This window comes from Neoarius graeffei, chromosome 15 (genome assembly GCF_027579695.1).
Source record: "Neoarius graeffei isolate fNeoGra1 chromosome 15, fNeoGra1.pri, whole genome shotgun sequence".
Taxonomy (NCBI): domain Eukaryota; kingdom Metazoa; phylum Chordata; class Actinopteri; order Siluriformes; family Ariidae; genus Neoarius; species Neoarius graeffei.
Genome location: NC_083583.1, coordinates 48,182,769 through 48,208,052, shown reverse-complemented (window position 1 = coordinate 48,208,052; position 25,284 = coordinate 48,182,769). Strand labels below are relative to the sequence as shown.

Below are 25,284 nucleotides of genomic sequence, written 5' to 3'. Positions count from 1 at the left end.
CAGAAATACTCCGCCAACCACGCTATACAAATTGGCATGTTGATGTAGGCTACTCGCCGGCCGCTACCTGCTACAGATTTGGAAAGGCGCTAGACTTGCGGTGACATCACATACACGACGTCAGGTCCGTGTAGTCTTTGATCAGCTTATTAAAAAACAAACATTCAAAACAATTCAAATCGGTGGAAAAAATAAAGTATGATCACCAGGATCGATAGAGCTGCCCGACATGCACAACATATGGAAGCCACTGTCTTAACTTTGAAGCGTAACCCGAAATGTAATTTTTTGAAAAGATATTCCCATAGAGATTGGAACGCATCCAGTAGGGGGCGATGAGATGACTTTCCCTCCCTATAAACAGCCAAGATATCCTATCTACATCCAGACCTTTAGTTGGACAGGTTCATATAAATTTCCACAACATTTAAGTACTAGTGCCTGATCTGGATATGTCCCAAAGAATAATACAGACACATGCTCCAACATGCACTATATGGCCAAGGTTGGCGTAGAAGAACTCAAGAGGCCTACACAGAGTCCTGAACTCAAGCCCAGTGAACAACATCTAGTGGAAAGCCTTTACAGAAGAGAAGAGTGGTTATAATAGCATAGAGGGGAATAAATCTGGAATGGGATGTTCAACAAGCATATGGGTGCAATTTGTCAAGTGTCAACAAACTTTTGGCCAGCCATGTAGTATAACCCCCCCCCCCCCCCCAGTGTAAAAAAGGTACTGCATATACTAAACCTGCCTGATGAACCCCAACTACTACTAACCCACAATAATACAAAAAGTCACACTTCATTTGGGGGGGAAATGCATTCTTGTGTGAAAGCTGGGAACTGGTTTAACCTGGATCTGGGATGTTCTGCATCGTTTCATGGCTTGTGTGAAGCTAATTAACTCTGCTTAAAGAGTGGACGCGAACGTCATCTAATAACACATGCCGAGCTAGTTAAGTACATTAATACAGACAAATGAGTATATTAAGATTATCCGCTTAACATTTCTAATGTTGTACACAATTTAAACCTTGAGAAAGTCACTGGCCATTGTTGAGACTATAAGATGGGAGTTTTGTCCCTGCATTACACAAAAAAGATATTTGAGTCTATTTTCTCTTGATCCATTTAACTACAAAGTGACTTGTCACAGCACAATTAATTATATAACCGTTTTGCAGTGGACTTTATTTTGCTCAATTTCATCAGTCTTTCTACATGCCTGTGTGCTCCTGAACCTAAAAAGATCCGTCATCTGAGCACACTCATTACGCTGCTTAGTAAAAACAGTCAACAAACCTTTCAGCCTTCAAACCATTTGTTCCTTTCATTATGCAATAACGAACAAATTTGCTTTAACAGATTGGCTGTGAACTTGTTTAACTGCTAGTAATGCGGCATTACGGGAACAGCTAAAGGTTTAAGCACTGACATTAATTCTCTAGAGACGCCTTCCATTTTTTGATCTGTTTATTAGGTGAACATCCTTACTTTTCACCCAAGCCTCATTTAAATTATTAATTAGTTAATTTTAACTGAAGGTAAACCTCCGACAGATGGGATTTGTACATAATTGATATCGGATAGCAGGCCTCTGGCCAAAACGAACGTCAAATAAATCAAGTCACAATGGCCAACACCACCATGCAAGCTGTGCAACACCACCGAAATCTTTGCAACACGGAGCATACATTTTGATGAACGCTTCACGCTTATCACCTTCTCCAGGCTTGTTTGCAACACTAGTATAAGACAGTGATCAAAAACCCATGTATGTACCTGGAGATCTACTTTCTTACAGAATTCTGTCTCAGCCCTAATCCAACACACCTGCTCTACATAATCAGTTTACACGATTAGCTGGATCAGCTCCGTTGGATCTGGGATGGAACTGGATTATGTAAGAAGGCAGATCTCCTTTAACATGGTTAGTGATAACTGGTACAACCAAGCGGAGTAGGTTTCTTAAAAAAAAAAAACTAACTGAATAACTGTAGTAATAAAAAATGTGTCAAAGAAAGCCAGCATTCGATTAGATCTGGATCTGTTTCACAATGTTTCAAGCTATTAAATGGTGCATTCATGTTGCAAATTGATCATATGTTTAATTACGTGTTTGAATGAAACACTCACCTACTATAATAAATATGACCAAGAAAAAGCAAGAGAGAGAGAGACTCACAGCCAGTGTGGAGCTGCTAGACATTCGAGTCATATGATCAAGGCCTGTGCCAGGGCTCTTATCATCTGGGGTACTGCTGGCCATGAAAGCTCTCTGGATCACACGCTTGGGGGTTTTGGTAAAAGAGAACGCCCTGGTTACCTGCAAATTAACACAATCATTACTGCATCCAACCTGTACATTTCATATTACAGCCTGGAAACTTAAAACAAGAAAAAATAAAATAAAATACCCAGCCATTATCTAACATAAGTAGGAGTATGCAATGAAACTTTGGTCTAGTTACATAATTTTTTTTTTTTTTTACAAAAATACACAGATAAGCACCAACATCACAGAACAGTGACATCAGTTAGCTTTTAATGCTTAGTTCATGTCTTTAAAGGGGTACCAAATATAATATATACAGTTGCTGATGTGACAAAGTAACGTATTCTTAAGTATTCTATCAAATTTATATACTAGAAAACAACGAAATATCTTGGTAATTGTAAATATAATAGTCGGTACGCTAAATGGCACAAGAGTCGCCATTTTTAAAAGACCGTGACGTCAGCCCTACCCACTGCACTAGGAGAGAAGCGTGTAATCATGGCGTCGGGTGCATCAAGTGAAAGCGACAGCTCTGTCAAATCATACGAAGAGATCCCGCAAAAGACACGTCTGGAGGATCGTTATGCTTTCCATCGGTCCTGTTATTACACCCGAAAGCAACACACTGTGGCATTGTGTAGCCGATCACTTACAATTCATCCTACTTTCCGATTCACACGTGCTATTCCCAACCTCAATGAGCCAACACAACTGGGCACATACATACGTCATGAGTGTTACGCAGAGAAAATGAACGTGCATTCTGATTGGATAAAATTAATATCATGGCGGGCTGTTCAAACTGCGGAAATAGTTTGCTCGAGCTACTTTCAAAACACTAACTTTCCAACCTTAGAACAAAAAACTTTTGTAAGTCTTGAATAAGGTTCATTAATGTGTGTTTTATTGTTATATTTACTCTATATATTGCCCTCTGTTCCCCTTTAACAGGGATGAGAGTAGGTGGTCATCAAAAAAGCAGAAAACAAGATGGCGCCCGAAGCCAACGGGGGGGGGGGGGGGGGGGGGGGGGGGGCGCTTCAAGATGCCCCCCTGGAAAATTTTGAAAAATAAGGCCTTACAAACCACTTGTCCTGAAATCTGAGCTGTAGTAGATAAAAATAAATAAAAAATTTATATATATATATATATATATATATATATATATATATATAGTCTTTTTTATATATTTACATGAAAATATGTTTCAAATCAATAGGAGTATTGTTTGAATTCAAGATAATCACATTCTACATTCAAGGGTATGGTTATAATTCATGATCAACAAAAACGACAAACTAAATTCACATTAAACGTAAGTTTTATTAATTATCAAAATGTTCATATATTAAATAAAATTTTAGGGTGACTGACCTTTCTCCCTATGTCCTCATTAGTTGCATATGATTTCTTCAAAAAGTCTTTTGAAATATTTAAGTTTTCAAAACTGTCAGCATTAATTCAGATTTACTGACTATCGTATACATGTTCAATGTGCTAAATCAAACGAATGCTAAGTTTATGGGATAATGTCTATGTACACTTTATACAATTATTTATAGTTCACAGTCACTTCTCATTTTCATTTGATCATTTCGACTTCTTCAGCTTTTTGGCCAAAGACAAGAGCTTGTCAGTCTTCTCTGTTTTTTTTTTTTTATTTATACCAGCATTGATTTCACGTACCTTCGCTTCGTCTTGCTTGTCAATTGTATTCGGCATTTTGAGTAAAAAAGCCGGTACTAAAGAGAAACGTATTTTTGAAGATGAACATGTGCAAGTTTCGATAAAATAGAACAGATGCGGGTACTTTTGTAAGAACTGTTATGATTGGCTTTTGTTCTCTCCCACACTCTTGTAAGACCTGTTATGATTGGCTATCATGCTCTCGCCAGCGATGTTTTGGCCAATTACATTGTAGATAACATGTATTCTACCGCGAGACTTAGCGAGACTAAAGATGGCGAAAATGTAAACATGTAACATCATCGTAGGAATGAATTACGCTTGAGTATCACGAAGGAACATACCCCAACCCCCCTCAATAAATGGAAAAAAAAAAAAGATTTGGCATAATATAAAAAGGTTGATTTTTACTCAGAAAAAGCGGAAATCCGCCGAAAAGCGGAAAACTCTCATCCCTGCTTCAAATAAGATGTGGTTTTATTTCGTAGAGACTCTCCATGTTACCACTCTGAAGCAGGGAGAATAAATGCATGCTTCTCCGTCTGTCTTTAAACATTCTATTTTTGTCACCTACTGTTTTTCCCCTTTATTTTTTTTTTCCAGGAATCGAGCCATGTTACAAGTTCATTAATTGGACCAGAGGTAGTAAATTAAATGATAAATGAACAAGTGTAATGCCTTTAGCCCGATAGCCAGTCTCTGAGCTGCCTTCAGTTAAATAATTTACATAAATGCATATGATTGGGTAAACCACAACAGAGAATCTCCGATAGAAAATCCCCGGTTTTTACTCTGCCATTAAGTGGATACCATGTGTGTGAGTGAGCGCATTACATACAACACCCACAGTGCTGTTCCCACCCCTACCTTCTTTGATGTCTTTTTGATTGCCCTGGAGGCTCGACTCAGCGTGCTGTCCATGTCCTTCGTGCTCACTTGAAGGGTGTCAGGATCTGTACACTGAATTAGGTCTTCCTGTTTTAAAATAGAATAAAATATAAAAAAAAAGTCATTCTGCAGGCAAAATGCAATGAGTGAGACATCTTGGGCTGGCTAGAGAGAACAAGCGAGCGTGAGAGAGAGTGTTGCCGAGAACACAGAAAGGAGGTGTGCATCGCCACCCTGTGGTGGACTCCATACCTATAGGCTGGCAAGACAGACGTCTACCTGCAGGGCTTAGTGGTACTTGTTCTTTAATTATAAAGGCAAATATATACATCTGTCTGGCTGGAGCCAATTACATGTGCTGTTTGGCAGATCTGGGCCTGCACTCATGCGTCAGAGCAAGAGACCTGTGGTGCTGTAGAATGGAGATAAAGCCATCTGCCTCCAAGGTGTAAAGTTCAAGCACAATTCCACTTCTAATTACATTAATCTGTCTTCCAGCCTAACCACACTGGACAATCTAATAGGATTAACTGCCACAAAAAAGGCTTGCACATGCCACCTAATTTGTTGCTGTAATATAAAAGTGAGGCCTAATAAAATAATTACGCTAGAGGCCTTGTCAGCTTTCAGAGCCAAGGAAGATACCACGAGAGTAGAACACTACTCACCGCGTCGGCTCTGCAGATGGTGTTTGCCACTTGACGGCAGAGAGTCTTGAGCCAGGTCGACTTGAGTGTGTCCTCAGCAGCAAGCTGGAAACTAAACAGGAGGTTCTCCTGCTCGGTAGGAGGCCGCACAACCAGGGCAAAGGCGTTCTGACAGTCTATACACCCAGAAATCATCACACACAGATACCGAGTTTAGAAAACACAAGCAGGGACTGATTTGGTGGACAGTCAACAGTACAACCAAATTCCCTCTGAAGGCACACCCTAAAAACATGCACGATCTACCTAGTTGAAGATTGCTGAATTGATCTGGATTGTGTGAATTGATTGGTGTGATGGTGGTGGGCCATGACATTTACTTGTTCTCTGGTTTACAGAGCCTGGGGTAGCTATAGAAACCAGAGTTTTTCCACCAATTAAATGCATCATTGGCAGGACTTCGCCCAAGATTATTAAGTATTCGGATATAAAAATTTCTGCCCTCAAATATAAGCATGAATTAAGGCTACATCTAGCATATTCCAGAAATAATTTATTTATAAATATCAGATGTTACTGGTTTCACAATCTCGGACGTAAACTACAGTGGACATTTTACTCACTTATTGATATTACTCGATAATATGAACAGCTGGGTTTATGATTAACATTTTTCTGAACATCCTTCATGACCTTACAGCTTCTTTGAAAGGTGTCGCTCAAGGTTTTAGAGACCAAGATGTTCAAATGCTCCTCGTTAAGTATTACAAAAGCACAGGAATTCTGTCTCTGCCTTTGAAAGCGCGAGGACACTTTTTACATCTTTTCAAAAATTGCTTTTTTTCCCCCCAGACATACAAATAAAGGGGCATGCTCCTATCCTTAGGCAGTTTTCATTTAGAAGTCCCACAATGATGGTAACTAACAAGTTACCAAATCGCTGAAAAAAGGAATTTCAGAATCAATCCCAAATTCACTCTGAATCGTCAAGTACTGTATTGAAACGTTTCTTACAATCAAAGTGCATGGGTGTTTTGTAGCTGTAAAGTGGACTGTGAGCTTACCTTCTGTGTCGCGTAGGTCCAGCACCCTGCGGATCTGAGACAGGGGCATGAGGGTGATGTGCTTGAGTTGAGCAGGTGGCCGTGTTTGCCCCAGAGGACTCTTAAAGGTGCTGATCACCTTATGCCTCTTCCTGGCAATCTGGAGATGCACACATACAAGCAATAAATAACCTGCATGTGCTTAAATCCAGACTCTATACAGTGGGTGTATGTGCATGCACATGGAGGCTGTCGCGTGTGATTCATTGATCAGCGCTGTTCAGAAGCTAAACGCCCAGGCTCATTAGGTACCCTTTAATCCTACAGCATGGGGCCCCGAGTAAGGGATGCAGTGTGATGTAGAGCAACAGATATGAATACAGAGGAATTCATCAATGAATAATTGAGCAGATGGAGCCCCAAAGCTCCCTTCTCTCATTAACAGGCTAGACCTAAACCTGCGCAAACAGGACAGCCACAGTAGACACAAGCCTCCCCCACCCAACCCCACGCTAATCAAGAAACGGGGAGTAGCCGTGTCAGCAAGCACGGACTGCATATGCATTAATTAGGCACCTTTTTTCCCCCCAAAGCTCATTCTCACCATGACCTCAGTGACTGCTTGTGAAGTGTGTGTGTGTGTGTGTGTGTGTGTAATATATACTAAGTAACTTTAAAAACGCACAATGGAATTCAACACGATATCACTTTAGATCCATGCATATATTTAAAATTTATATGATATTGTATGTAATGCACACATCTTGAAACATCGATAAAGGACATTTATTGTCAAACTCAAGAATTAATTCACAATAAAAAAATTCAAAGTGACAGTTGGTCCATGTTCGGACCGTCATGCTGGAGATTCTGGGTCTGTATCGTCCAGGGGTCTCAGCAGCAGTGACTGAGGGTCTCAGGAATCTGTCACGGAGGTGAGCTAGCCTGATGTGCTGATCCTGAACTGGCGTCGTGACTCGAGGCTGACCAGGGCGTGGACGATCCCTGGTGCTCCCTGTCTGTCTGTAACGCTGACTCAAACGGGAAATGGTCGAATGATGAACACCGAAGTGCCGGGCGACCTCTGTCTGTGTACTTCCGGCACGCAACATCCCGATGGCCTGTTCACGTTGATTTTGGCTTAGGCGTGGCATCTTCAATAATGACAATTTTCCCATCATTTCCCCCGGGTATTTATAGGCAAGATTGTGTGTGTACAGTGTATGCAAAATTTGCTTGAAAATTAAAGCCTGTCCATGTCATTGACTACCCGAGTCATATTGCACGTTATTGAGTACAACTCCCTTAAATTCTGATTTGAGCACAGATTTGGAACTTATTCGGGCGGAACGAAGTTATTTTTCCATTGTGATACATTTCTTTTCTTCTTGAGATAAACTCAGCACGAATTCAGCAAGTTTTATCAATGTGCGTTTTTAAAGTTAGTTACTTAGTGTATATAAAAAAAATTGGGATAGGAGAAAAGCAGAGTGGGTGGAATGGGTGTTTGAGGGGAAAGGAGAAGACGAGCTGACTCAATAGAGCAGTGCTAAAGAGGTCAATAAACTTAAAGGATATTCCGTGGATGTAACGGATGTTGGGAGGTCAGGAGTTAAAATGCAACGCGCTGGTTAGCAAGTCACTGAAAAGAATATCCATCAGAAAGCTGCCGAGAGAAGCCCAGGCCATGATGCGCATATAAAAATGAAACAGATGGTTAACGTGTACATTATAGCCTGTAAAGGAGAGCCAAGATTTCCCTTGTCTAGTAATTCTAAAAATATTTCCACACAAGGGAAAAAGTGATTTCATCACGTAAAATTATAACTTCACAGAGGCAAAATAAATATATAGTTCTTAACGAGTGCAAGTGTGAACATACCTCCAGGCAGTCGTTGAAGAGAAACAGAGTGACGTTTTCGCCTCGGTCACACGGCTTGTCTCCTAAAGCAATGGTCTCCACTCTGTGCACCAGACTCCGATGAGAAGACAAAAGATTGGCCTGCAAAACACACACACACACACACACCCACAATTCTAGCAGCAACATCAAGCTCCTGCGAAGGCATTTCTTTATGAATATCGAAACGAACGCAAGCAGGGACTTGCTTCCTCACAACCTCTTTTTAAAACGATTCACATTCTCTGATAGACCCCAAACAAATCTACATTAATATATTTCACACAGACCTCAAAAGAAGAAAGGAGCAAGATTATCACACTGCCTGCACAAGATGCAAAGCTTTTACAAATCCTGACTGAAAAAAGAACAACATAAAAAAAGGGAGCGTGCTGCTTAATTAACTGAAATAAATAGTGATGCAAGCTTGACTGAGCAGAGGATAGGCGCAACGTACTGGCACTGTTATTTAGAGATTAGAGGATCGTCACTATGAATAGAAGTCGGGTGAGTAAACACCTAAAAAAAAAAAAACCCACACACTTACAGGGCAGCCATCCACTTCGTAAACCACGTCAAAGATTTGCTTCTGGCCTTCGGTCTTTCTCTTATCTTCATTTATATGGCTGGGTGGAACAGCAGAAAAGATTTAGAACAGTCTTTCTCCACTAAAGAATAAGAAAGAATGCAAGTATTCGGTGAAATGGAGCTGTTAAGTAATTTAACTCACGTCATAACTTCTTTGAGGGATTCTATGGCCTTTTCCAGGGTGACTTTATCAGGATTATCATCAGAGGTATGCTTTTTAATATCTGAAATAGTACAAGGTGTTAAATTAAAAAAAAAAAAAAGTATTGGGACAGACTTCCATAATTACATGGAGAGATCAAGGCAGAACATGGCCATGGCTTTGAATACTTATTTAAACTATTCAGAATCCCTTTCTCTAATCAAAGCCTTTAAATACACAATGAACAGACCAATCTAAAGACGACTAAGCAACCAGCTACTGACGGAGAAGCACATATGATCACTTAAGCGCGGTGCGTGCGTACGTATGACTCACCATTGAGTAAGAGAGCCACGCTAGGCAGTCTCTGAACAGGACGTATCATCAGTTCCACCAGCGTCTGCCGCCCACACTCAGGTTTAGCCTGATTGATCTAGAAAAAGGTTTGGAGGGAAACGTGGAAAATCAAGACATTCAGGGATGCAGGTGGCCTTATTGTTCTCTTTATTTGCAGACACAGACTAGAGTTGGAGTTGTAAGCCTGTTTTACACAGCCTTTTAAGGCAAGAATCTTACACCTTTTATCCCACCTCTCATTCTTTATAAAATACCTGAACGCCAAGCAGCAGCTCTGTGTTGTTCCGCCTCTGAGCCGGAATGAATGGTACTAACAGAGCCGGAATCGACGTCTGTGTAAAAGTGACAGGCAGCACGGTGGGACAAGGGTGTGAGGTTTATGACCTTGACGGTCTCCTCACCCCCAAGACCAGCACAAATTCAAACATCTCCATCTACAGTGTCTATGGTGCACATGCCTTTCTGCCTCAAATCACTTCCTACTTCACGTGCTCCTCCAAAATAATTCTAATCTCACAAACATGTTGCTTCCACTCCTCTCTTCCTCATTATCCATCCTTCCCTCTCTCTTTCTGTGTAGTTTTCGGTGACAGACATTTTTCCCCCTGAAAAGCCGGCTTGGCTAAAGGACACAAACGTGTTATAAACGTTGAGGCTGTTATGTTCCTGAAATAGGAATTCTTTAACGGAATTGATTAGACGTTGCATACGATGCTCAGCGACTTTGCTTGTGCCTGAAGAGTGGTAATAAATGTGCACAGCTAACAAAAGCACCTCGACACTCCATTCACTCGCTGTTGTTTTGAAAGCAATGTCAGTATGCTTGGGGTATTTGTATTTCCGACACGCAGATACATCGCTCTAGACGCTGATGCTGTGTCATCACACCTCTGTGAGCCGATGTTCCACAACCAATGTAAAACACACACACACCTTCATGTCAGTTTTATTTGGTTCAGTGAAAATCACTAAAGCTGGAATACTGAGGTGTTTTCTTTACGCCAATATTACGGAAGACATGTGTAAAAAGGGTCTTTAGCCTAATGTTATCAGTAGACTGAATTTAAAATCTCTTTAAATGGTACTACAATACTTGTACTACAATACTTGTTACAAACATTAGGGTTATAGAAAAGGTAAATATCAAAAGATTATATGGGAATGCAAATAAAACCAAGCACCAAAAGTTTTAAATTCAAAAGTGAATATCATTTCAATTTAAGTATCCGAGTGGGATGGGCTCTGGAGCGCTGTATTCAATTAGCCAAATCAGTAATTCAATAAATCAAGTGAGAAGAAAAGAAGTGGGTGCATTTAAAACACTTACGGGCAGATCTGTTGAATTACCTACTTAATAAATGGACTTAATGTGTGTATTTTAAGCCAACATGGGGGGGGGGGGGGGGGGGGCACATTTTTTGGTCTTTAAGGCATGCTAGTTCTAGCTAAGAATATACAACCCCAATTCCAAAAAAGTTGGGGCAAAAGTACAAATTGCAAATAAAAACGGAATGCAATAATTTACAAATTTCAAAAACTGATATTGTATTCACAATAGAACATAGACAACATATCACATGTTGAAAGTGAAACATTTTGAAATTTTATGCCAAATATTGGCTCATTTGAAATTTCATGACAGCAACACATGTCAAAAAAGTTGGGACGGGGCAATAAGAGGCTGGAAAAGTTAAAGGTACAAAAAAGGAACAGCTGGAGGACCAAATTGCAACTCATTAGGTCAACTGGCAATAGGTCATTAACATGACTGGGTATAAAAAGAGCATCTTGGAGTGGCAGCGGCTCTCAGAAGTAAAGATGGGAAGAGGATCACCAATCCCCCTAATTCTGCACCGACAAATAGTGGAGCAATATCAGAAAGGAGTTCGACAGTGTAAAATTGCAAAGAGTTTGAACATATCATCTACAGTGCATAATATCATCAAAAGATTCAGAGAATCTGGAAGAATCTCTGTGCGTAAGGGTCAAGGCCGGAAAACCATACTGGGTGCCCGTGATCTTCGGGCCCTTAGACGGCACTGCATCACATACAGGCATGCTTCTGTATTGGAAATCACAAAATGGGTTCAGGAATATTTCCAGAGAACATTATCTGTGAACACAATTCACTGTGCCATCTGTCGTTGCCAGCTAAAACTCTCTAGTTCAAAGAAGAAGCCGTATCTAAACATGATCCAGAAGCGCAGACGTCTTCTCTGGGCCAAGGCTCATTTAAAATGGACTGTGGCAAAGTGGAAAACGGTTCTGTGGTCAGACGAATCAAAATTTGAAGTTCTTTATGGAAATCAGGGACGCCGTGTCATTCGGACTAAAGAGGAGAAGGACGACCTAAGTTGTTATCAGCGCTCAGTCCAGAAGCCTGCATCTCTGATGGTATGGGGTTGCATTAGTGCGTGTGGCATGGGCAGCTTACACATCTGGAAAGACACCATCAATGCTGAAAGGTATATCCAGGTTCTAGAGCAACATATGCTCCCATCCAGACGACGTCTCTTTCAGGGAAGACCTTGCATTTTCCAACATGACAATGCCAAACCACATACTGCATCATGGCTGCGTAGAAGAAGGGTCCGGGTACTGAACTGGCCAGCCTGCAGTCCAGATCTTTCACCCATAGAAAACATTTGGTGCATCATAAAATGGAAGATATGACAAAAAAGACCTAAGACAGTTGAGCAACTAGAATCCTACATTAGACAAGAATGGGTTAACATTCCTATCCCTAAACTTGAGCAACTTGTCTCCTCAGTCCCCAGACGTTTACAGACTGTTGTAAAGAGAAAAGGGGATGTCTCACAGTGGTAAACATGGCCTTGTCCCAACTTTGAGATGTGGTGTCATGAAATTTAAAAATCACCTAATTTTTCTCTTTAAATGATACATTTTCTCAGTTTAAACATTTGATATGACATCTATGTTCTATTCTGAATAAAATATGGAATTTTGAAACTTCCACATCATTGCATTCCATTTTTATTTACAATTTGTACTTTGTCCCAACTTTTGTGGAATTGGGGTTGTATTAGCCGAACAAGACATTTTATCACCCAAACTCACTGGAGTTGAAAACTTTGCACAAGTTACTAAAATAGTATGGAGTATAACAGCATTTTTCTTCAACTACTACTATGCAGATCAGACAGAACACAGATCCGCAGTCTATCCAGCACAATAATCACCACAACAGTGTGTCTCACCTTGCTTTTGCTGCGTGTGCCAGAGCATGTAGAGTGAAACACTTCTGAATTAATTAGCAGAAAACTGAGTTGGGTGGGGGTAAGGGGGTTCACTTTTGTCTCCCGGTTCTGACATTTCCATCTCATTTTATTTGATGAGGAAAATCTCTTCACATTTGAGAGGTGAATTATTTAGTTATCATTTCGTCTATCACGGAAAAAGGTCAAGGACACAGGTTTTTCCGGTCCTAGTTCTCAACGTCATTAACACTGCAGATACCCTGCACATTTACAAACATAATACCTTTAGGAATGCGTGAAACCTGGGCTTCTGCTTCTCACACCTCACAATCGTCTCCTTGCTCATCTCAAAGAAGTTGACGAAAGGCGGGTAAGCTTTCACCAGCTCTCCGGACTGACAAGAAAAAGGGCGAGGCGTTACAAAGGGGCCAGACAGTCGGCGTCATAGAAATGACAACATGTAGATCAAAACGCCATCACACTCACATATTTCAGAATGATGTCACCAACACTCTTGTCTTCTGACCAGTTCATCACCAGCTCTTCCAGGTCCGCCTGTCCAAAAGACATTAATCAACATTAATAGCTGCTCTGGATGAATCACCCCACTTACACTCTCAATCACCGGTTCAAACAACTGAATGGCCACCTTTATCCTGGTGTGCACTTCATAAATGTCTGGGATGCTGCCAAAGATGGTCTTAATCTCTTCTTGAGCCAGGATGGGGCCTCCGACCTGCCCTTCTTTCTCCAGTGGATACTTGAAAAGCTGAATAGCAAAACACAGAAGACTCGTACCTCAATACATACTCAAAACCACGAGTCGTAATCAAAGTATCTGAGTATGTCTCATTTATATTGTTACTTTTTTTGTGGGTATGAGAGAGAGATTTTAAAATCGATGGTCACAGACAGACAGGGGGTGGATTTGTCATGTTCTGATGTTGTCATGGCAGCTGATCCTTACTGATCCCACACTCCGTGCTTGTTAATGTGTGCGTGCGCGCCTATCTGCATGCGTCTTGGGCAGGGGGAGGAGGGGGCCTCCAAGGGGCACAGGTGTTTGGATGTAGACTAGGCTCTGCTGCCCACTGTAACACGAATCTAATTCATTTTCTCCCCCATTGGTTTAGAGCACTGGTACAGCCTGATAAGACCACAGACAGGTACTGTGGAATGCCACTGTGTGTGTGTGTGTGTGTGTGTGTGTGTGTGTGTGAGAGAGAGAGAGAGAGAGAGAGAGAGAGACCTGCAGGACTGTAGCCAGGATATCCACATAGTTGCTCTCAGTCTGGTAGAGTTCCTTGGACACCTGCCATCTTGCCGACTGCTTGGGCAAAACAGGTGTGGAGCTTTTGGAGGGTTTGGAGTTCTCTGAAACGCATGGGTAGACACACAGGTGAGCACCAAGATAATCTCTCCTGACAATTTTCCCTCACTTTCCTTTCTCCTCAAATATATTATAGGTCGAGTTGGTACAATTATATTTCACTTAACAACAACAACAACGTCAAAGCTACAGAAGCCAAAATGAATGAATGGAATTGCTGTGTGTATTTCACCATTTCATTTTTAAAGGTCATAGGCAAAGGTTTTCAATTTATGCACATTTGAAACTTTATATGTTAAAAAAACCCTCTGTAATTTTATTCTGGTCCCAAGAAGTATTGTTAATAAGTAAAGCAAGTTAGCGCGGATCGCGGCGAATTTCTGCTCGGCGATTTTCGTGACCACTCGGCGCGTGACGTCATTCAAGGCAAACAAATCACTTGAGCTGAGTCCACTTCAGTTTATTTGCATTCACCGATTGCTTTGCAACGGCCATAGGTTCATCTTTTATGGTTTCACCTCTAGATATTCAATTTGGAGACTTCCTACTTCAAAATCGCAATCAGACATTTTACACAACCTCTCACGACCAAAGTCCGTACAAGTGTGCTCGGTTTGCAAGTAAACACAGAGCTGCTCCCAGTCTGTTTGCCTTGAATGACGTCACGACGACTGTCCCCTGGCGGTAAAAGTGCGCGTAAGTGAGGTGTAAACAAACCTTCGGAACTTGCGCAAACCAGTATATTTTAACTGTTTTATTCAATTTTAGGATGCAAATTAGACACCAGAAAGATTGAATTCGCTTTTTGGGTCGTTCTTCTAGAAAAAGTTGATATTCGACGTTCCACTTCCGACCCTTGCCTATGACCTTTAAAAAGCATTAACGATTTCAAAATGTACTGCTTTTCAGTTACGCAATGCTGGGTGTCTGCAGGTACCCTCAAGTCAAACTGAATACTTTTCAGGACTTTCTCAGCACCACTTCAAATACAGCTTAAAAGAACAGTCCACCGTACTTCCATAATGAAATATGCTCTTATCTGAATTGAGACGAGCTGCTCCGTACCTGTCCGAGCTTTGCGCGACCTCCCAGTCAGTCAGACGCAGTCAGACGCGCGGTCACTCCTGTTAGCAATGTAGCTAGGCTCAGCATGGCCAACGGTATTTTTTGGGGCTGTAGTTAGATGCGACCAAACTCTTCCGCGTTTTTCCTGTTTACATAGGTACGGAGCTCAGATATCAGTACGCTACCGAAGCGCGCAGAAGGTGTTAGTACGCCTGTCATAGTGCGGACTTTCCATAGCATAGAAAATCGCTACATTTCAATTTGTGTAACTGAACTTGTTTCATATCACTGGTCATATAAACCTATGTAAACAGGAAAAACGCGGAAGAGTTTGGTCGCATCTAACTACAGCCCCAAAAAATACCATTGGCCATGCTGAGCCTAGCTACATTGCTAACAGGAGTGACAGCGCGTCTGACTGACTGGGAGGTCGCGCAAAGCTCGGACAGGTACGGAGCAGCTCGTCTCAATTCAGATAAGAGCATATTTCATTATGGAAGTACGGTGGACTGTTCCTTTAAGATCAAGGTCTTGGTATACCAAACATGTATGTGGCCCAAGATCCTTGATCACCTAAATTTGAATTTAATTTGTAAAAAAAAAAAAAAAAAGTATTTTCTTTGGCTCGCTAGTTTTCCTACAAAGGTCAAGTTGACTTCACCTGATGACCCTGAATGCTTTCTACACACGCACCTCTGGACTCTGGAGAGGAGTTGCATGAAAGCTCCAAGTGCTCAGGGTGTGTGCCCTGCTCTGGGACTTGCTGTGGGGTGCTGGTACAGTGAAAGGGCCATTCTCTGCCTGTCCTACTCCTCCTCTGCTTCTCCCTCTCTCGCCTTCTCTTCACAGGCTTCTTATGTCTATGCCTGTCTTCCACGCTACGCTCTGTAACAATAGACCAGTCTTACACACTCACCTTGAACCTACACTGCTTCCCTTTCACACACCATGAGGGCTGTCAGAACGAATGCGTGCGTGTGAGAACACTATTCCAATTTCTATATTTATGTTGGGGGAGGGCGGAAATCCACATTCAACTGATTAAAAATCACACATTCTTCTTTATGTCACCCAAGTGAAACATGCATGTACACACCATGTCAATAAAAGCAACAAATAAAAGTCTAACTAAAGAATCGAGACATGAAACATTACTGACAAACACTATAGTAATTTACTCGCAGTAAATGAATCTAAAAAAGTAAATACACAACTTTTAAAATAACAGCAGCTTTATCTTCCCCTTGCTCACACACCTGCACTCCGCCTAGAGCCCCTACTGATCCATCCTAAACCTCCAGCAGAGACACAAGTCCAGGAATCACGAGGTAGTCTTTGCCCAAACTATAATCAACTCACACTCCTGCATGACGCCATCTTAAACCCTTTGCGGGGGTGCTGGACCTAATGAGCTTGCGGGGTTGCAGGTTTTCAATACGGAGGAACCATTTTAACTAAGCATCTCTCTCTCTTCCTCTCTGTCTCACCTGCCAAGGACTTGCATGTGTCTGGAGTGTTGGAGATGTCCAGCAGTGAGCCCATGGAGAGCGAGTGCTCTGCTGAGGGCCTCTTGCGAGGGGGGAAGGGCGAGATCTCAGTCTCTTTAGCGAGTTGGGCCAGAGTGTCACGCAGACGCCGCCGCTTCCGATTACTCGTGGGCGTCGTGAGAGAAAGAAGGGACACGGCCTTCTTCATCGCCGGGCTCTCCGACTGGGTGGCAAAACAAGATGATGGACACATTTTACAAAGAGTTAGAATACTGTATAGAGTTAGAAGATTGCCCTGCCACTGTCGCAAAGAACGCTTGAATAATAATTTAATATAATGTTTACACTTCAGCACAGAGTGGTGTATAGTATATACACCATAGTAAAAGAAAGAAAAAAAAAAAAGTTACAGTCTTTGCCGGAATTATTGGAACCCAGTGTAAGAATGATTGCACTGTTTAATCCAATGCTAAACAAATACTGTATTGAAACGGCATTCTCCATGTGCATTTGCTACTCACTTTATATAATTTTCATAATATAATTCTCGAGCTGACTATTCAATAGTAGGATGGGAGCCTGCAATATTTTGAAAGAACACAATAACCGTGTGACATTTATATAAATAGAGCAATGAAATGAAAAAATTAATGGTATACCGTCTTCTAAAATATGACATTTTAATAGGACAAGTTATTATCCCATTAAATAAATAAATTAAATCTCTTTAAAAAAATAAAATTAAAATCAAGGTAAATGACAATGTCTTGAAACTGAGAACACATCTTAAGACAAAATAACCAGATCTTATAAGAACGACACGGCAATTTTCAGAACCTCCCCTCCCAACATCCCTTGTGGTTCATAGCTTCCACAAAAATTAACACGATTTATATATTTATTTTAAAATAAATATATAAATCATGTTAATTTTTGTGGAAGCTATGAACCACAAGGGATGTTGGGAGGGGAGGTTCTGAAAATTGCCGTGTCGTTCTTATAAGATCTGGTTATTTTGTCTTAAGATGTGTTCTCAGTTTCAAGACATTGTCATTTACCTTGATTTTATTTATTTATTTATTTATTTTTTAAATGTCATCTTCATTTTTCATTCTACTTTTATATTTTGCATTCCATATGCACTTTATACTTTACATTTCATATTTTATATATATATATATATATATATATATATATATATATCTTTTTATTTTGGTAAGCATAGTTTGGTCGGGCAGTTGCAAAATAAGAATTTCATTACCCAATAATAAACCGCTGTGTCTGCTATTGTGTATATGACAAATAAACATCTTGAATCTCTTGAATACAGCAAAAGGTAGAGCAAGTAATATTGAGAGTTAGAGGAAATGGCTAAAATGTACAATTTTTTTTTTAATTATATAAAATGCTTAAAATATTATTAGTATATACTAGTGCTGTCAAGCGATTAAAATATTCAATCGCGATTAATGTCGCGACTGTCATAGTTAACTCGCGATTAATCGCAATTTAATCGCACATTTTTGTCACATGAAAAACCATTGTAATCCTCTTATCAGCATAAAAAAGTGAATGGGCTTGCTCACCGTTCGAACTACGGGGGTACTCGGGGGATCCGAGATCCCTTGAAAGCATGATTTGGGAAATGTTGGGGGGGTCTCTAAAATATTGGCAAAATGTTGTTTATTGACATAGCAATCGTGTGTAACGGGAAGCATTTGCATATCCGAAGTGAGCGCGCGATGGAGATCCGCGCTCTGAGACAAGCGCAAGCACCCCCGCCCCAAGGGAAAAAAAGGGACCCCCCGAAAATATCGGCATAGTTCGAACACTGGTTGTACCAATGTTTTTTTTTTTATTGCAGAGCATAACACATCTTGTCACAGCCACTGCAAAGTCGGGCTGGAGCCACCGATGGGAAAACGAAACCTAAGCCGAGCACCGTGGCTCTTCGGGGGAGGGCAGACGACTCTGGCTGTGCGGGGCGCAGCATTACAGTCTAGCTGCTATCGTTTTTCTAAGCAAAGTCTCTGCTCCAAGTTCCTGGCAGTTTCAAAAGCTTATGAAAAACCTACATCATGTCACAGAGCGTTAATCTCGTGATAAAAAAAAAAAAAATTATCGCCGTTAAAATTGAGTCAAGTTAATGCGTTAATAACGCGACATTTTTGACAGCACTAGTATATACACATTCATTGTTACCTTCTCATATGAATACATCGATTCCCCAGCTCGAGCATCCATCTGGATACTGCCCCAGAACCACTTAAAGGAGAGAAAAGGTAAAAAATAAATACATAGACCATACAAACAACCAGACTGGACAGTCCAAGGCCACATGGTTCAACCCACTTACACACACCATTCATCAGCATAAATGAATAGAAGAGGCTGAATTCATACTGTTCCTGAAGATGTGCTGTCAGAACAGAGTGCAGGTCCTCACCTCCTGTTTAACAACATACAGTCTCTTCGATGGCACAAAGGGCAGCTCTTTAATGGAGTTCTCCTCCACCACCAGGTGAGTGCACTTCTCATCTCCGACCTCCAGAAAGTGGCCACCTGGAACATACAACATGCTTGCATTCAACCTTAAAAATTATAACCCCAGTGAAAATCCTCTTCTTCGGACAGAAGACCCCAGTGGCTCTGTAATGACCGCCCTACAGAATCCATTACCAGGCCTACATCACCACTACAGATCATCAGTCCGCTAATTTAGCCAAGTAAACTCTAGATCATGCAGGGAACTGAACTTGTAGCAAGGTAACTCTCCAAATACAAGGTTGGTTAGTGCTTCAGAGAATTCCTCAAAGAGATGCCAAGCAGATCATGATAAAAACAACAAATAGGCTCCACATTATTATGTGAAGTGCTTTAAAAAAAAAAAAAGTTCTCAAAACAGAGCCTTACAATAGCATTTGGCTACAGAAAGGACACGAGGAGTTCAAATAAACGAGGAAAAAAAAAAAAACTTTTCATAATGGAACTACAAGAGAACAATTTTGTAGGTTTGTCAGCAGCAGCTGTTGAAGGAGATTTAAAAGTGATTCTTCCGTACCGTGCTTCAGCGTCCTTTCCTCCATATTGCTTTTTTCCTCCTCAGAGAATCCCAAAAAGCTCAGAACGCAGTCCTGAAACGGTGGCACTTTGAAGGCCATACGGAACTCCTCTTCGCCTGCGTGGAAATTGCTGCAAGCAGAAGGTTGGCATCAGCAGAAATAACAACCTGGCATAAACACATGCTCTCAAAAGTTACAGGATTCATACTTCGTAAACCGATTTTAATGAATCTCTGGAGAACTGAAAGCATAAGGTATTCTTTTTTGAGTCTGAAAAACACGCACGTATCCTCTACCTGAACATTAAAAATGGCAAATAAATAAAATGACACTGTATTCCGAACAGAAGAGCACGGAGACAGATATTTATATTCAATCCTTTTAGCATTCTTCATACTTACACACACACGTGCACTTACACGTTATCCTTGTGCTCCCAGGCCTTATGGATCCAGTCTGGAGTGAGAATGGGTGTACCCATGCACACAGCCAACTACACAGGAAGGAAAAAAGTTAGCGAGAATAACAGTGCACGAATTAAACTCAGCCCCAATGCATTATGCATATGTACCTAATGCATGATTCAGCCTAATTAAGCAGTTTTTTTTTTTTTTACCAAGAGTGATAAATACGTGCACCCATAATCAGACACTCTCCAAAACAAAATTTAAAAAAAAAAAAGTTCAGCTACAGAGGATAGATTTGCTTCACATCTGGAGCTACAAGAAAAACAGAGACAATTGCCATTATTCCAATGAAGCTTAATTACCAGTACTGCACAAATATTCTTTGGGTAGTTCCTCTGCAAACAATGCTTATGCTGTAGAAAACGGAGATGTTTAAGATACGTTTTGTTTACAACTCAGTAATATGAACGATAAAATATTTCAGCAACTTTAATTGCTAAGGTAACGTACAGCAACATAAAACAGATTCTTAGCTTTTACGATTTTATATATGTAGGGGATTGGGGTGGACGGAGGGACACAATGCATACGAAATTAAATAATTCAGTTGTGCAATAGCCCGCCTGCATGTTCGCTGTCAATCACAAAAACCTTGACGTGCCTTATTCCAACACCCTTTGCGCAGCCAAGCACAGAGCTGACTCCTGGCCAGGTTTTCAGCAGTGGGAGATTGAAAAAGTGAAGTGAACCCAAGTGAATCAATAAAACCAAGGGCTCTATATTTCGCCCAAGTCTCTCAGGGAGGAAAGAGCAATGCTTTATGTAGACTTCAGAACAGAGCTTATGGGCTACGTGCTAGCACTCCAAAGGTATTTGATCAGTCCAGATCTCCATGCTCAGGAATTTTTTTTAGGCGCTGCAACACTCTTTACACGACTAAACATTCAATACATTCGTTAGGCTCAATAATCAGACATAAGCAAAATGTGAATTTAAAAAAAATGGTTGCCATGGGAACAGGGAAACCTCATTTCCAGTCCTAGACAACCAAAACACCAGGGAAAAAAAAAAAGTTCAGATGTGCAACATGAATATTCTAAAATTTTATATAAAAACACACATAACTCCTATGTTTAATTGCTGACGTTTATCGTTCATCATCCAGCTTTTTGAAGGTCTTTTAGACAAAACATTCAAGTTGTCCGTCCAGTAAACAGAGGATCCTGGTTTTATTTTGCCAAATAATGTAAAATTAGAATGCCTTTCTAGTTTAAAGGGATAGTTCGGGATTTTTGACATGAATCTGTATGGCATCCCCATCAATAGTGTCGTGCAAACACACTGACTTACCCCTGACAGCATCCTGTGAGTCCAGTTCTTGTCCAGTTTTGGTCCAGACGAAAGTAGTCCGGCAAGTTTGTTGGGGTCACGAAAGTAAAACGTTTTTCGTCTCAAAACAGTACGTGTTCAAAAGAGTGATATATTTGCATCACAAAACCGTTGCCAAATAAAAAGTCAGACCTCGAAATCGCTTGGTGCTATTTTCTCTCCCTTCTTATCACTGCGCGCTGCCACCAGGTGACAGCGAAACGCAGACCCACTAAGCTGGTGGGAGACCAAGGCTGCACTCTATCCACGGCTTACACACGTGATGGCACGGAGGATGTGTATAGTGGCAGCATCTGTCCCCCCAGAGAGGATCTTTTCAAAAGCAGGACAGATTATAACTGAGAGGAGAAATAGAATCAGAATTAACTAGTTAATTGCAGCAATTAAAGGAATGGGTAGGAAAAGGAAGGCGCAAAGACACCGCGCAGCGCCTGAAAACGGGTTTTCAGGCGCTGCGCACCCGTTTTCAGGCGCTGCGCGGTGTCTTTGCGCCTGCAGCGGTGCTTTGCCTGTGCTGTGGCTGAAAATAGTTCCAGATATAAATTGGTCTAGTAAATCCCTTCGTGTTAATTTGCATTGATATGTGTACTCGATGTGACTGTACAAGTCATGAGAAATAATTATAAAAAATCTTGAGTTATTTAATTCACTTTTGCAACGACAAATGCTAGCTGGACACGCCGGATTACAGCGACTACGCTAAGCTAAGCTAACCTGGGCGTTTATAGATCAGGACAATGGCTGGGTCGGCTACAAAACGCTTTGGCTCACTCATCCAACTCTAGGGACGGCGTATTCCTTTAAATCAAAAATAAAATCTCAGGAGCCGTTTGGGAGCCGAAAGAGCCGGCTCCTTATAGTGAGAAGAGCCAAAAGAGCCGGCTCCCGAAAAAGAGCCGAAATTCCCATCACTAGTAAACAATGAATGAAACAGCCGTGGCTGTCACCTGGCGGCAGCGCGCAGTGATAAGAAGGGAGAGAAAATAGTGCCAAGCGATTTCGAGGTCTGACTTTTTATTTGGCAACGGTTTTGTGATGCAAATATATCAATCACTCTTTTGAACACATACTGTTTTGAGACGAAAAACGTTTTACTTTCGTGACCCCAACAAACTTGCCGGACTACTTTCGTCTGGACCAAAACTGGACTCACAGGATGCTGTCAAGGGTAAGTCAGTGTGTTTGCATGACACTATTGATGGGGATGCCATACAGATTCATGTCAAAAATCCCAAACTATCCCTTTAAACTTAAGGGCTGTCAGGGTTGATGTGACCGTATTTGATCGTTTAAATAGAGAAGATTTAATCCAAAACGTCAACTAGTGTAACTGGTGCAAAGTTTAGAAATTAAAAGCAAGCCTTAATATTTAAGTAGCTGGATATTTATAAAATAAATCTGTGCTGTAATCATAAGGCCTTCTTTCTTTCTGCAGTGGAAAAGCTCCTTGGCTGCAAAACATTTGAAAAAGTTCTGCGTGAAAATCACTCTAGTCTGGTGCAGACATTCTATTCGGTGTTTATCTGCAGATCATCATAAGGAACAACACCTTGGCCAAAAGCTGCGAGGATTCAAACATAGTCCAACACAAAACTGCGCAAGCTGCAATTAAATATACATCTTGAAGGGCACTCTGTAGAGTGCATACCTCCGCCAAGCCACATACTCAGATTTGCATCAAAATGTAATCGATTGTTCCTTGGCCCATGACTCACCTTTCCTCAAAATTTCATCAAAATACATTCAGTACTTTAAGTTACACTGGGAAGACAAACAAAGGGGAAATCATAACTCCCTCCAAAGTTGGCAGAGGTTTGAAGAAGAAAAAAAAAAAAATATATATATATATATATATATATATATATATATATATATATATATATATATATATATATATATTTTTTTTTTTCCCCCCTACTAGGTGCATTATTTATGTAAGCATATGTAATCATTTGACAGCCATGTGTGTAGCCCTTTTTATCATCCTCATAGCATGTTTAGTTTAAGTACTATACATTTCACTAATTATTAACCAAGTAAACAAAAGCACATTTCCACATATTCACAACTGTGACTAAACTGCTTATCAGAGATTTCACATTTAAGCACTGTATCTGCATCATGGAAGTCTTATTTGTCACAGTGTGTGTTTCCCTAAGCTGATCTGTACCTCCGGAGTCAGTAAACTCTTTTGCCGTGACTGAGATTAGCTCCACTCTCACTCAGCAAGTCAGTCTGTGACTCAGTTAATCTTTTACCTATTGCTTTAGAAAAGGCGTTTTCACTGTTTATCCGGGATGTATTTTTGGATAGTTGCAGAGACAGTTAGGTTAGCTTAAGTTGCGTCATTTCATGCAAGCGAGATATCGTGTCAAACATTACTGAAGCTAACTTGTTAAATGAAGGGGTGTGGGACTGTACCGTGGTATGAATGTGTTTGTTAACAAATCCAGCTGCTATGTAGCTGTGTTTTATAGGTTTATACCTTGTACCTATATTAGGATGCATCAGTTGCCCTCACTTTCATAAAATCTGATGCATTTTTGTTTGGGTGTTCCTTTTCACCAATAAAGACATCCTGTAAAATTTTTTGACCATATTCAAAAGTGTAATGGTGGCACCATGAGGTTCATTTTTTATTTTGGACTTTTTTCACCTTTATTATTGGATAGGACAGTGTAGAGACAGGAAATGAGCAGGAGAGAGAGACGGGGAGGGATCGGGAAATGACCTCGGGCCGGAATCGAACCTGGGTCCCCGGATTTATGGTATGGCGCCTTATCCACCTGAGCCACGACGCCCCCACCATGAGGTTCATTTTTTGCCAAAAAACGCTTATTTTATGTTTTCGCATAAGGTTTGAATCACAATATTGGACTCCATTTATTGATTTCTTGTGATCATGTTAAGAACCTTTGCAAGGGATTGAGAAGCGTTAATGTGATTCATAATACATTTGCATTGTTCAAAAGTAGTTGAACAATGATTCAATGAACAGCTAAAACTCAAACTATGCTTGATAATATATTTAGAATATGCACTAAAAATGTGTATCTAAGATATTTGGTATACTCTATAAGGTGCCATAATGTTTCATGAAAAGTGATCGAAATTTTGTCATAAAATAGCAGCTTTTTCCATAACTTTGAGCTCCTGGTGCCACCATTAAACTTTTGAATTTTGTCAAAATATTTCACCCAGTGTGTTTTCTTACCAAAAGGAACAAACAAAAATGCATCATGATCGGAGGAACCTTTCATTTTTAGGGGGCAACTGATGCACCCTAACCTATATTTTATATTTCATGTTTATTACTGTTTGCACTGTGGATAAGAGGGAAACGCAATTTCAGTTCTCTGTATGTCCTGCACATATGGCATTACTGACAATAAAGTTGACTTGAACTTGAATATGTTCTGCGCTTAGCTAGCTAACTATCCAACAGTGCCACAGCACCTCTTTTGAAACACAAAGCATTGCGCAAAACTTTAAATTACATCTCAAGAACTTCTAATGAAAAGGATAATCTTTTAGACCCTACATAAATGACAGTGTTAGCATTGCTTAAATACCACTGATGCTTAACTATGTTATGCAACTGATGGCGGTCCGGCAAAACTAGGCCTAGTTTTAATTAAATTGTTCATCTGCTGGTCTTCTTTATACCTTCATGCATTAAAAGTATCTTAATGAAGCATTTAAATTAAGGAGAGCGTTATTTCCAGCCCCCTATAATGGAGTGCACATGATCGACCAGATCTGAAATCTCTGTGGCCCAGTGAACAAGTTGGAAA

General features: G+C 40.7%; 1 protein-coding gene across 6 annotated transcripts in view; it reads right to left on the bottom strand.

Moving 5' to 3' along the window:
* Window positions 1-25,284, bottom strand: part of ect2 (epithelial cell transforming 2) — a 51,350-nt gene that overhangs the window by 12,800 nt on the left and 13,266 nt on the right. For 4 of the 6 annotated variants that reach the window (XM_060941534.1, XM_060941535.1, XM_060941539.1 and 1 more), the window contains 18 exons: window positions 20,114-20,187; window positions 19,694-19,824; window positions 19,079-19,194; window positions 18,835-18,897; window positions 16,633-16,855; window positions 15,839-16,030; window positions 14,000-14,124; window positions 13,400-13,519; window positions 13,237-13,305; window positions 13,034-13,144; window positions 9,512-9,608; window positions 9,176-9,257; window positions 8,993-9,071; window positions 8,428-8,547; window positions 6,567-6,705; window positions 5,524-5,678; window positions 4,835-4,942; window positions 2,189-2,329 (listed from right to left, as the gene is read on the bottom strand). In XM_060941534.1, coding sequence (XP_060797517.1) covers window positions 2,189-2,329; window positions 4,835-4,942; window positions 5,524-5,678; window positions 6,567-6,705; window positions 8,428-8,547; window positions 8,993-9,071; window positions 9,176-9,257; window positions 9,512-9,608; window positions 13,034-13,144; window positions 13,237-13,305; window positions 13,400-13,519; window positions 14,000-14,124; window positions 15,839-16,030; window positions 16,633-16,855; window positions 18,835-18,897; window positions 19,079-19,194; window positions 19,694-19,824; window positions 20,114-20,187 — 2,145 coding nt within the window. The remainder of the gene's footprint in view (window positions 1-2,188; window positions 2,330-4,834; window positions 4,943-5,523; window positions 5,679-6,566; window positions 6,706-8,427; window positions 8,548-8,992; window positions 9,072-9,175; window positions 9,258-9,511; window positions 9,609-13,033; window positions 13,145-13,236; window positions 13,306-13,399; window positions 13,520-13,999; window positions 14,125-15,838; window positions 16,031-16,632; window positions 16,856-18,834; window positions 18,898-19,078; window positions 19,195-19,693; window positions 19,825-20,113; window positions 20,188-25,284) is intronic. The other 2 variants (XM_060941536.1, XM_060941538.1) reach the window with 1 other exon arrangement.